This window comes from Bactrocera tryoni, chromosome 1, assembly GCF_016617805.1.
Source record: "Bactrocera tryoni isolate S06 chromosome 1, CSIRO_BtryS06_freeze2, whole genome shotgun sequence".
NCBI lineage: Eukaryota > Metazoa > Arthropoda > Insecta > Diptera > Tephritidae > Bactrocera > Bactrocera tryoni.
The window spans coordinates 71978619-71992662 of NC_052499.1; the positions used below are offsets into that span (position 1 = coordinate 71978619).

General features: G+C 35.6%; 3 protein-coding genes across 3 annotated transcripts in view; 1 reads left to right on the forward strand and 2 right to left on the reverse strand.

Moving 5' to 3' along the window:
- Nucleotides 1-1737, forward strand: part of LOC120775694 (ETV5-related protein Ets96B) — a 30330-nt gene extending 28593 nt beyond the window's left edge. Inside the window, exons 6-7 of the mRNA XM_040106042.1 lie at nucleotides 442-1135; nucleotides 1197-1737. Coding sequence (XP_039961976.1) covers nucleotides 442-1135; nucleotides 1197-1737 — 1235 coding nt within the window. The remainder of the gene's footprint in view (nucleotides 1-441; nucleotides 1136-1196) is intronic.
- Nucleotides 1738-1869: 132 nt separating this feature from the next.
- LOC120782286 lies at nucleotides 1870-6616 on the reverse strand. The gene is made up of 3 exons (XM_040114489.1): nucleotides 6092-6616; nucleotides 5805-5985; nucleotides 1870-2860 (listed from the first exon to the last, which is right to left on the reverse strand). The coding sequence occupies exons 1-3, from the start codon at nucleotides 6240-6242 to the stop codon at nucleotides 2230-2232; spliced, it is 963 nt and encodes a 320-aa protein (XP_039970423.1). The 5' UTR covers nucleotides 6243-6616; the 3' UTR covers nucleotides 1870-2229.
- Nucleotides 6617-8075: 1459 nt separating this feature from the next.
- On the reverse strand, nucleotides 8076-13736 carry LOC120772457 (protein polybromo-1). The gene is made up of 3 exons (XM_040101084.1): nucleotides 12708-13736; nucleotides 9589-12651; nucleotides 8076-9527 (listed from the first exon to the last, which is right to left on the reverse strand). The coding sequence occupies exons 1-3, from the start codon at nucleotides 13672-13674 to the stop codon at nucleotides 8578-8580; spliced, it is 4980 nt and encodes a 1659-aa protein (XP_039957018.1). The 5' UTR covers nucleotides 13675-13736; the 3' UTR covers nucleotides 8076-8577.
- Nucleotides 13737-14044: the final 308 nt, after the last annotated feature.

The following is a 14044-nucleotide window of genomic DNA, read 5'->3' on the forward strand; positions in this document are numbered from 1 at the left end:
CAATTTCCGGATACTTTTTTGTCACAATGTATATAGCACAAACGTTAAGGTCTTGTCTTCGTTCAGTATTCGACAAATATATGTACACATTTTTAACAATACAACTGTTATATAATTTAAATTTTGTTTTTTTAAAAACATTATATATATATATAAAAGTTATTATCTTCCATGCTTTAACCGACGCGACTTAGCCATCAAATTCCTAGTATATGATCTAGGCCCTAAAAGTCTCTAAAGTTGCAAATACCATAACATGAAAAATATTTTAAGATCGATGTATATCTATAGAATGTTTCTGAAATTTTTTGAAACTTACTAGTATGAAGATTATTTGGAGTATATATTGCAGTTTTCGATTTGCACTCTCAAGTTTCGAAAATAAATTCATGAACCACCATAAAGAATTATTAAAAAATAACAAAAATTTATTCCGAACAGAACCAGTACTGGCATTTTGTAGCAATCCAACAACAGCTGCAACAACGAATATGATTCCCATGAGTCACCACTACCACAGCACTAAAGAGGAGCATCCCGATTCAACTACCACACATCTGAGTGGCCATTCTCATCAGCAGTTGTCACATCATCCATCTCATATGCATATACAGCCGCATCCACATGCGCATCCCGCTGCACAACATTCACTGCCAACACATTCACACACCCACACATCCAGTCACCCACATGTACACTCTAGCATGTTGCATCAACCACATACCGGACACTTATCTACGCACGCATCAGCTTTCAAATTCGGACATGGATCCATCCTGTCCACCAGCGCGGCAACCATGTATCACCAGCACCCCTACAGTACAACAAACAGTAATTCGTATGGACTACGCAGTAACGGTTCACTATCACCAACGGCATCGTTAACTTTGGCATCAACGAGTTCAACGGATGTCGATCTCAAATACGAGAGTCCCTACAATTCGACCATATCATCAACGTACGCGCTGCGGCCAGTCACTGTGGACTCGACCACTGTCTCATCAACCGATGCAGACATTAAATATAATGGACTTTACAATAATGCCATTTCGACAAGCCAAACAGTGTCCCAGCGACGCGGCTCATTGCAGTTGTGGCAATTTCTAGTGGCTTTACTAGATGAACCCACCACGAGGTAAATTCTCAAAAATTTATTTAATTACTTCAGGAACAACATTTTTTTACCAAACGAATAGCTCAAGTTGCATTGCCTGGACCGGACGCGGTATGGAGTTTAAACTCATCGAACCAGAGGAGGTGGCGCGACGTTGGGGCTTGCAAAAGAATCGGCCCGCCATGAATTACGACAAACTGTCGCGCAGTCTGCGCTACTATTATGAGAAAGGTATTATGCAAAAGGTAAATGGCGAACGTTATGTCTATCGATTTGTATGCGATCCAGAAGCTCTCTTTAATATGGCTTACGGACATTTGGCGAGTGCGACCAATGGCACACCGCCCTCAACTAAAAGTGAACACCACACACATATCCTATCCACAGCGGCAGCAGCGGCGGCCGCAGCAGCAGCTGTAACATTAACGGCTTCAAAAAATATGCCAGATCCAATTGGCAATGGCAATTTGTTGGGCAGAAATGACTTATCTCTCAATGCGGATCACACAATGGAACACAGTCATGGCGAAAGGGAAAGGAATCTTGTGACACAGCTGAGCGCCGCTAGTGCGATAGCCAATAGTGATAGTATTTTCTATAGCAGTCCAATTCATAAATATTAAAAATTATAAATATTAAAACAACAAATATATGTACAGAATACATATTCACTCTATATGTGTGTGTGATGCAATGTATGTATGTATTTTAGGAGATTGTATGGCATGATTATACGTATGAATAACAATGAATAAAAGAATATCTGCGGGATCAAACCCGAATATGATAGTTAAACTTTATTTTATCAAACTTTTCATTCGAAATAATTTTGTTCATATGTATTGTACGTTCAAAAATATGCACCGTATGTATATATATGAATATGAGATATGTAAATTACATACGGACAAAGGTATGTGTCAACACTTTCGAAGAGTAAGTACAGAAATTTTGTATATTTGTGATTAATATCTAGTACATACATACATACATGTATAAGCACATATTTACTTAGCAAATATTGGCATTATCATCCATGTATATGTATTTGTGTATACCAAATTCGTGTGTTTTGCTTTCAATATTGGTTTTATAAATTACAAAACTGATGTATCTTATTCCGTCTTCTTCTTCTTTTCCGGTGTTTCACCATTATCTTCGTCATCGTCCTCACTATCATCTTCATCAGAGCTGGAGCTATCATTTCGTTCAACTTTACGTTTCTCAGCCTTTTTCTTGGAGCTTTTCTCCAAATACGACTTCACTTTGTCTGGCTGTGGACTGTAAGCCCAATGTATCAGTTCGAGATGAATTTCTGTCGGCTCACCACTTTCAGCATCAAATAATTTCGCTTCCTCAGCCTTCAATTTTTCCATTAACTTCGCAATGTTCCGATTGCGTATAATATCCCATGACGTCGAGTCATCATCTGCGGGGTACATAGTGCGTAGATGCTTGTAATTGCCCTTGGCTTTGGGTCCGCCATAGGCTTTAACAAATTCTGCTGCTAGCTCATCTTTCGCTTCGGGTAACTGTTCAATAATGGAGTATGCGAGGTAGGCTCGATTATTTTTAATCAAATTTTCTGTTTCAAACTTTTCTAAGAAATCTTCTAGTATCTTGACACCTTCTTGAATAGACTTGATTTTATCTTCATTTTTGGTACCGGACAGCACGCGCTTTGAACTGCCAATTAAGCCTTTAATTGCCAATTTCTGATAATCAGGGTCACGATCTTGAAGTATCCTAAAAATTAAGGATAAAAAGCGTATTATTCTGTATAGGAAATATTAGATTGGTTAATATAAAAAAGTTGGTATCAATGGATGACTACGTATGATACATATCCTTAACATAGTGTGGGGCAACTAAAATTGTTCAATAATACATAGATACTGTTTTCCGAGACCGCATTGTATATACGAAATTCTTACATTCTCGCATTCCTCACATTCAATTTCGAACTAAATTATTTGTTAAAACAAAATACAACAATAATTTATGATTGATGGTGCTTAGAAAAATCGCTAAAAATACGTGCTTATTCCCAACTTAGTCCAACATACAACAACTTATGCTACACAAGTCCATTCATATTTTAAGTTTTGCGCTCACACTCATATTTATAATTATTCATTAATGTGCAAATTGATTTGTATTTAAATATATTCTCTTAACTTCCCACACAGCGTCGGCCCTTATGGCGACTCATGCCAATTACTAAACGTGCGCTATGACATCACGCACAGGCGACCTTCAAGGCAAACAAAAAATAGCAAAAATACCGAAAGACTTAATAATAAGGAAATAAACACATTAACCGTTAATGCGCGTATATTGATATCAACATATGTAAGTGCTTGACCAAATGCACACAAACCGACATATGTATAAGTATGTATAGTATTTATCAAATAGTTTGAAAATAGTAGTGAAAATATAGTCCAATTTGAGGCTTGAGTCATGAAGTGAGTACTAAATGTATGAATGAATTATTGTATATTTGCCATATATACATATGTATATACATATGTATTAGAGCGGGTCGACGGAAAATGTTGTAAGTGTTTCATTAGTATACCTCAAATAATGCGAAAAAAACAATTTTACAATCACTAAAAGTTAAACTTCGCCTGGAAAATCGCTGGCTCGAAATCGGTTTTAGACCCTTAGTTGTGTTGGCAAAGTTGTTGAGAAAGATATGTACGTAGGTCATTTTTCGCATATGAGAATTTTCCGTTTTTTCGGAATGTGTATTTTACAGCTGTCACATTATCAGAACAGCAGGTACTGTTTGAAATGCAATTACTCATCAGTCTGAGGGGGATTCGTGTACACTTTGATAAAGTAAAAACAATCGATTGAATTAATTAATATTCACTTAATATAAGGCTTTTCCATGACAAAGTATGTCGTAGTTGCGTTTTAACGCAATTTACAACACGTCCAACACGGCGTGTACGTAATATTTTTATATGAAATCGATTTAGTACCCAATTATTATTATCAGTAATCAATATAATTGAACATAACATATTGTTAGAGCTTTGTTAATAATTTGTAAAGCAATCGAATATGTCGAAAATAGTAAATATGGCATAGTTGGGTATGTTATTAGCAACTAGCAAATGTATCATCTAAACAAAAATATTCAGTAGTATGTTATTTAACTCTTCTTCTAAGACATATGTACATATATCTAACTATTGTAACGGTATTCATAGACCATAGCCATTTATAGATGTTTATACTGCATATGTATGTATGTATGTATGTAAATGCTTATTAATTTTTAAGCACAATCATCCACCGTGCGAGCTCCATAATGATTTTTTGCTTCTAACCCTGTAATTTAACTCGTAGCGTATGTGTAAGTATGTATGTATATACATATGTATGTAAAAACATATTCATTTTGGTTTTGATGTTACCTTTACTACGAAGCTTTAAGCTTACTTGTTTTCGTGGAATAAATAATACTCTACATAACCCAGTAGAGAAGAACACTATACTAAATATAGAAGTTCTTATTTTGCTTTAACTTTGTGTTAAGAAAATGGCAAAGATTTTAAGTGTAATTTAATGTCTACAAGCGAAAAAAAATTATTTTGGAAAGTGTAAGTAGAAATATTCTATTAAATTATGGACGTCTCTGATATACTCTTCTGTATGTCTATACGAATTTATATAAACAGTTGAACCTCCTTAACTCCTATCAACGTAATCCTCAAAAAAATCGAGTTAGAGAGACTTCCAGTTATGGAAGGAAATGTGTAAGAAATTTGACTTCTATTGACAATTCAAGAGTTCGAGATACGGAAAACTCCGAGTTATGCGCTGTGAATGAAATAAGAGTGAACGAAACCGGATTGACCAACAAATTTTAACTTTTAATAAAAAATATATATTATTGTATTATAATTTATTAAGCTAGCGAATATTTTGTCGGTATCATTTTAAAACCAAAAAACCACCGTATAAAAACCAACTGGATGCCTTTAACAAAACATCAAACAATTTAAAGGTAATACTTAAGCCGAACATAAAATATTAAAAATTACGCTTTTGGGAGAAATTTCATAAAAATAATTCTACAAACTAAGGTAATTGCATAAAAAACATTTAAAATTCAACTTTTTAGACTTCACTCCGCCCTTCTACTTCTTATATATTTTTAACTAAAGTTAGTAAAAGTTTTTGGACTTATTGTAATTGAATGAAATTGGTTTTCAAATAAATAAATTTAATATGATATCAATTATGTTCCAAATTCACAGAAAATTTTCCTACAGGGATGGTTTATATTTATATTTATTGTGATGATCTCAGTAAGAGAGCCACACTGCGTTGTCAAAAGCATATACATATGTTAGTAAATTTGTTTAGTAGCACAATCAAACAAACAAAAATGCAAAATACTAATATATGAATATCGGAGAAATAAAAGTGTGCATATAAAACATCTATAAATTTATATGTATGTACATATATGTAAATGTATACATATGTGTATTTGATCATTAACGAGATATGTATTAACGATTCAAATCAATAATACAATAATTATAAACCGATTGTCTTTCCTAACGTTTAATGCCATTTTCTATTGGTCACTCATTGTCCCAACACTTTATACTTGAGTTTAAAAGTTCGTAAGCTACTACACATTCATTTAAGCACTCTCTATTACCTTAGTGTGGCTTCCGCTGCTGCCTTGTCCTTAAATCCTAAGCCAGGTACGGTTTCGACTTTGTCTTCCTTGTCGGTTTTGGCGTTTTTATTAGCAGCACCGCCGCCATTCTCCTCCAGCCATTTCTCGAAGACTTCTATTGCTGAATTGATATTCTTGACCTTCTCCTCAGCCTTGGTCACTGTAGCAATAACGAAATTAATTTTTTTATACAAATTTTATAAAATGTTTATATATACATACATTTTTTGTTGTAAGCACATTTAGATAAAGTTATTATTACTCACTGGTAAGGACACGTTTTGCTCGTCCCAGTAATCCTCGCACTGTTAGTTTCCGATACTGCATATCATGACTTTCTAACAATTGCAAAGTCTCCTCCGCCTTCTCCTTGTCCTTGAAACCGAACTTTGACTCACCATTTGCCGCGTCCGACATTTTTGTGCAATATGTTATTTAGATATTCCTACAGGTATGTATATGTAGCCACACTGTTACGAATGTTTGTAAGTGTGTATAATATGCACGTATAAAATAGTGAATATATTTTAAAAATATATTTTTTGAAATATTCCAACAAATATAATATTTAGTTAGAACGCATAAATTTTAAACTTAATATACTACACTGAATCTAGATCTGGACGTCTATTTTCAGACCGTTCCACACGATACTCAAAGCACTACTAAAAACAAGCGAATGTCTAACACATTATTAGAACTAGAAAATATTTCGAATTGTCGAATTTTTCGCTTGTGTAAGCTTTTGTACCAGCGAGGTTGAGTGAACGCAGCACGGAGACGATAAAGTAGCTATTCGGAACTACAACGCGCACCTCATCCAGTACGGGTGACAAATAAGCCGACATGGCTAGGTATACAGTATGTATTTTCAGACAAATATACTAAATTTTGTTTGATGTACATATGTATATACTTAAGTAGGTAAGTATAAACATGTATGCACATAAATGAGAGTCAAAAACAGAAGCCGGTTCTTTTCACAAGCTGTTATTGTTATTGCAATGCACGCGAGTGCTTGTATCTCTAAGAGCAATGTACATAAATTGAGTGGACCGAGGGTAATAAAAAAAAGCATATTAGATAAGCGCGGCAATATAAAACATGATGTCATAGAAACACGAAAGACAGTGTACATATACCTGTATATAAAACTCAGCGAAGAAATTGAGGAATCAAAACAGAAAGCTAATAATTAGGAATGAGTAAAGAAATTGTATATAAATCTGCACAAGCTCATAAACAGATATGTAGGTGTGCAATAAACAAAACTTTGCGTAATAGGGGGGTCCATTTATTTTACCAAACATACTATGTACTATAATGTAGTACTATTTAGCTTTCTTTAGTGTTTAATAAATGTCGCTAAACTTACATAAACCCACATCTCGTCACCAGTTATGATGCCATCAATTAATGTAGCGTTCTCAGCTACGTTGTCAAGCATCTCTTTTGCGATCTCTACTCAACTTCGTTTTTGCAAACGATTCATACTCAAATCATTAACCATCCATCCATAAAAGATGCTATCTCTAGATAAAATCACGACCTTCAGAAAATGTTTTGTATCAAACGCTTGTGTTCATGATAAAATACACTCAAAACACTTCTGGAACATTTTACAAACGTCCTTTAACTCACCTTTTCGATTTACTTTTACATGTAAATCGAAGTACTCTTAATTCATGCAGATTTATGTCGCAAAGACCGGCTGTAAGAATTACGATTATACTGTCTAACTCATATACAAATATGTTGTATCAAACGCTTGTGTTCATGATAAAATACACTCAAAACACTTCTGGAACATTTTACAAACGTCCTTTAACTCACCGTTTCGATTTACTTTTACATGTAAATCGAAGTACTCTTAATTCATGCAGATTTATGTCGCTAAGACCGGCTGTAAAAAATTACGATTATACTGTCTAACTCATATACATACATATGTTATATATGTACATACACACAGAAAAGATTCACAACTGAAAAGTTTTCAAAATCAATTTGTTTTTCTGAAATGTTTACTTTCGACGAAATAATTTTTATTACCACAATGTTATTCGATGCCTTAACTCAAAAATGTTTCCTAATTTCTCTGTTAAATTAGAACATTAATAATTTTTGAGTAAAGCTTTTAAATAAGATATACCATTTTTCGAGTTGTGACTCTTGTTATTTTGTTAGTGTCCGATGTACATACTTATTTAAAATCTAATCATACTAAAAATAAAACATAGAAATCAAAGATGCCTTTTCCTTTACATAATTATATATTTCATTGTCACATTTTGATGCCTTGGCGAAAGTCATACATTCATTAGATTAATATTTCTGGAGTTCTTAGCTGACGGTATACGGAGTATGTATAAATTACATATTGACCAATGTGCAAATATCGGTTATAGTAAAGATTTGAATAAGCAGAAATTGTCAATATCAAAGTGTAATAGGTACTAACCATGTCTATATATAGTATAAGTTAATTTTTATGAATATGCTATATATGTATTTATATATGTCAAATTGCGATTTGTTGAATAAAACACAAATGAAAAGCATTCTGATTACAAAAATAGGCGAAAGAAATCTACTTGTGCACAAATGTGATTGGGAACAATATTTTCTTAATCGCCTATATTCAAATATATATATAATTACAATATTATATACATATGTGTATCTGAGTGGTAATGGTGTTTTTATAGTCAAATGAGGAAATATTAATGAGCAATATGTAACGTTAATGTACTTAGTAGCAACCACGCTGAATCTGTAGTGCATCGTCCATCATGAAATTGCGTAAATGACACAGTGCTGTAACAACATCTTCAGTATTTCCCTCAGCATATCTTCCCAACCAGTTGGTGGGTAATGCAGTACCCGGCTTAGTGGTAACATTGGATGGTGTTGCCATCTTCACTGCAGTCTTCCATGTAGGCTTCTGTGGAGCACTCGAAGTATTTTGCAAATTTTCAATATATTTAATATATGCCTCGGAATGCAAAACGCGTTGAGGCCTTGGTGGCACCGTTACAAACATTGGTTCTGGCGGTGGTCCCAAACCTTGCATTGGATACTGCGAAGCCGCACCATTCTCTACTCCATTGACGGTGCCTCCTCGAGGTGACATAACTGCTTGTTGTACTTGATGTGATTGTGTATTTAGTTGAATAACTTGTGTAGTTTTTTGATTTTTTCTCGGCACAAAATTTTTGCTTCGTTCATTTGGAAGTAGAATTTTACCGCCCTTGCTTAAATGTACCTCCCGGACATGCTTGATGAGACGCAATAATGACGGAAACGCCTGCATGTTTTTCTTCATGCGTATACATCCGCGCCATAAGCAAGTGAATTCAGTATCGTTGCCTTGCATGGCAGTTCGTTGAATGTGGCCAGTGCCATCTTGAATACAATGTTCCATGCAGTCGACAGCATCTTCAAATTGATAATCACATTTATCCCATAGACATTCATATATATGACCATTCTGCTGATCATTGGGTCCTGGGCTACCGCTTACCGCACCACCTGCACAATTCAAACTTTCATCTATTTCCCGGCGGGCAGCTGACTCCTCATTTAAGCGTGAAGCACGATCCTCCCAACTCTGTTTGACGCTAGCTGGTAAATTCTTCCATTCCGTGCCCACCATACGTGAAATATCACCGAACGAAGCATCTGGATTGCTCTGACTAATTCCTAAAATTCCGAAAAGTAAAAATTAAGTGAATTATTAGTTTGCTATATTAAATGTACTCACCTTTACGCACTTCACTTGAATAGAGAATATAACCAGTAAGACTCTTTTTAGTTGTTTTATTCTTTACTTTCGACGATATCGGTGTGGAAGATACCGAAGGAGCTGGCGACGATATTGCCGCTATATCCGAACTGACCGACGGTGGATTACCATCTAATGAGTCTTCCATCAAAGCCAAGTTTTCCTGAGCTTCAGCCCCCTTAACATCTCTGATAGGCTTCAAATGAGTTTTAAAATGAAATATCTCATCCTGTGTTACTTCAGGACTATGTTGAAATTTCCGTAAACCGCCAGGTGTGTTGAGTTTACGTAATGATTTTCGTAGTTCGTCGTAAACAGACTCACAAATGTAGACATCGCACTCTGGAATCTCAGTGGGACGACTACTTATGTAATCGATATATTCCAAAACAGCACAGCGCCCAACAATGGCGATTAATGGACTAATGTCCTCAACGGTCGACAATAAAAGTTCTTGACGATAGTATTGTTTATTTGATGGCGATACTATCTCGCTTGGGGTCAAGAGCCAGGGTCCTTTGAAGTATGATTTGCTACCACTTTCCCATATTTGATGAATTTGTGCAATCGACTGCTTTCCACTTTGGGTAGCCACGTATACGAAATCACCGATTTTAACGGCACCACTGCAAATCGTGTTAAATTGCTGATAGTAAACACTGTTCGGTTCCGAATTTATAGGTAGAGTATCGCATATTACATTTGGTTTTTCCTTTTCCACCAATGTTTCTTGTAACTTAAGCTCTTCCAATTCACCTTTGTGCTTCTCAATGCGTTCTTTAAATACCGACATAACTCGTTTCAGCTCTAATGGCTCATCTCTGGGAACAAAACGAACGGGATCGTTCTCACGTACAAAAGGCCATATTTTGAATTTCTTGAAACAACGTGCGCGACCATTATATCTTGATTCACAAACAAATACATCCTTATCGGCATAACCTTCTGGACGCATTTTAATATAATCTTTGATGTGCATTATATAACACTTGCCAAGTACCTTGTCCATTGGAATCGTCTGAGAAACACTGCTTTTAAATACCTCCATTTCGAGAAATTTTCGGGTTGTAACATGGTATGTTTCATGTGGCCGCAAGAAAACTGATCCATGCATCCACTTCACATTATCTGCTGTTGTCCAAAGGCGCTCAATGTATGCAATGCTGGGAATTTTGTTCTCCGGTAGTTGAAAGTACACAAAGTCTCCAGGCGAAAATACTTTCTGATTTATGGTCATACTTTCACCTTGCATTGCAGCCGTATCCAAATCGTCCTTGTCTTCCTGGTCTTGATCTTCTTGTGCAACTTTCTGTTGACGCATTACTTCTACCTCCGCAAGTAAATTTTCTACAGTGTACAGTAGTGCTGGTGAACTGAATGTATCTTTGCACAATTCATCACGCTTTTTAATGAAGAACATCTGGAGTTCAATTGAATCCTGGAATACGTCGGAATCCGTTCGGGATAAACGTCGAGCTCTTTCGAGACATGAAAAAATATCTTCTTGAAAAACATCTAACCGCTTATATGTCAGCTTATCTAAACGGCGTTTTATCAAATCCAGAGAGATACCTCGAATTTTACTCATTTTACCGTTACCATCAGCAATTTCATCATACTCCGGCACTTCAGCTAAAGAGTCAGAATAGCATCTTCCTGCCTCATCTTGGTGATTGTATAACTGAGTAAACAAACTCAGAAACAATTCTTGTACAGCTAGTGATACATCTGGTGTGGATGATTGCTCATTTCTTAAGCTTTGTTTTAATTGGAGTGTCAATTGCTGTAATACAAGGGCGTCCTTGTATATCTGTGAATCTGGTTCATTATACTTGCAAGCATTTTCAAGCATCAATAAAAAGTCAGCCGCCAACTCATCTACGCTCTCGTAACTAGCTTGCTTTAACTTTTGCGCTATACGCTCCATATCGATTGGTTCCTTAATAATGTCATAGTAATCTGGATACTCATTTTTTGATGGAAGCTTTGTAAATATTAAAGACAGTTGTCGCTTGCCTTTTGGTTCTTGATATTCTCGTATGGTCTCATAAAATTGCCACAATTTATCAACAACAACAGTCTTTCTACGACCACTGGGTTTACCCAATTTTTGTGGCGGTTTTTTAATGTCTGCTAAACCAGGGAATTCTCGTAGTTTTTCATTCAATGCTCTTTCCAAATTATTCGCATCTTCATAAATTGTGGATCCCTCTTCATTATATTGTCTACAATTCGAAAACATAAGTCGATAATCTGCAACTACATCTTCTACTGTGGCATATTTATCACAACGTATGTTGTGTTCAATTGTATTCATGTCAATGGGATTTTGTATAATGTCATAGTAGTCGGGATAAATTTTTCTAGGTGGTTTCTCCATAAACAAGTCAATGGGCTTTCGATTTCCAATAGTAAAATCAACCAAATACCTTTGTATGCTCAAAATTTTTTTCTTTATGACGGCGTTTATCGGAATCCTACTTGCCTTTGGTGAATTACTGATAGGTGTATTGGGCGCACTTGTATTATTAGAATTAATACGCGGACGCCCTTTTTTCTTTTCACGTGGTGTATCACGATTGTTTAACAATGTATCCTCCGCATCTCCATCAATATCACCGTCATCATCCATGTCGCTAGTTTCCGGTTCCAACGACTCTTCAACTAACTTTGTATTCATTATTTTTAACATCTTCACGGCATCCTTGTGCGTACGATGAGTTGATGGAAATGCTTTTTTTGCATTGTCTAACATAAGACAGAGATCAGCGGTAAGATCGCTGATGTTTGCGTAATCTCCTTTTTTCAGTTTAGTATGTATTTGACACATTGATATCGGATATTTAATGAGTTCAAAGTACTCTGGATGAAAACGACGTACCGGCAATTTCCATAATGACGTACCCAATGGAGGACCTGTTGCTCCAGGATGCTCCGAAGAACCAGGTGCATTATATAAATGATCAAAAAGTGCCCACATCGGTCCTTCACCTTTTTTGCTTGTTTCTTCATCATCAGAACTATCAACTTCTTCCTTCATAGCTGTAATATAAAAATTTAAAAAATTTTATTGATTAACGTTAATGGAAAAAGCATACCCGAAATTGCAGCACTTGATAAAGTTTTGACGCGACGTGATGGTTTAATTTTACCACTATCAATTTCCATGCGTCTTTGCGTGAAAAGACGTTTTAGAGTTTTTGCATCCTTATAGATTTGTGAACCGGGCTCATTAAATTGACAAGCATTCTTTGTCATTTGTAAAAGATCGCGTTCCATTTCAACAAGGTTCGAATAAGCATTCATTTGAATTTTAGTAGCTATTAATCTTAAATCTATTGGGTGTTCAATGACATCATAATAATCAGGATACATTTTTTTAGAAGGCAATAAAAGAAACATCCGATGAAGCGGTCGATCATTCATGGTAGCGTCCACTGCGTTCATAACAACGGTAAAAAGTTCTTCGTAGGGATTTATATCCTCATCGAGTCGTGTTGGTTCGTTATCTACTTCGACTGAACCATTGTTACTGGTGGATCCAGTCAACCGTCTAGGATTGCGGCAGAGACGTTTCGTTTTTGGTTCATCTTCAACGATACCATTTGAATCCAATATTCTATGTTTATTCATCAGAATATACTGCCAAAGTGATTGGGCATCCTGATGCTCAACAGTGTCCGACTTGTAGAATGCTTTCGCATTCTTCACCAGAAGTTCGAAATCTTGCATCAAATCATCTATATCGTCGTAAGAATCTGTCTTTAATTTCTGTTGAATTTTCAGTAAATCAATAGGATTCGTTACTATGTCGTAATAAGAGGGCTCCTGGCGTCTTTTTGGTGCACGTATAAATGTGTCGCACAATGAAGCGCCATCTTCTTTTTTAATGCTTCGTATTGAATCGTACAGCTGCTGGCACAATTCACTTGGGTCTGGCCGACGTTTTTTGCGTACGGAAGTTTGTAGAACTGGAGATTGCTCCGGGGTTGAATCATCCATTTGTAAGGGATCCTCATCCTGCTTACTAGAAATAGAACTAGCTCGTCTTTTACGACTCATCATCTTTTAACTTTTGTAATAAAAAATAACACGGAATCACGCCAAATAACATGTAATACACAAGTAAAATTACAAACGCTTTCTTCTATTTCATAGAGTTGCCACACACCGAAACAATTGCGCAAAAAACGAGTTTGCCACACTTTTCAATGGAATTATACGTTCATTCTTATGATATATATTGCTTGGAAATTGCTTGGAACACAACTACGGAATCTGCAATATATTGAGAAAATTAGAATACAAAAAAGGAGTTAAAATTTTCATTTGTGTCTTAAGAAAATCATAGAAAGTTAACAGAAACCTCTAAAAGAGCTGTTGGGTAGTTAACCGATAAGTTGCTTGGAGGGTGGTTCGTAGAGATCACGGTTAT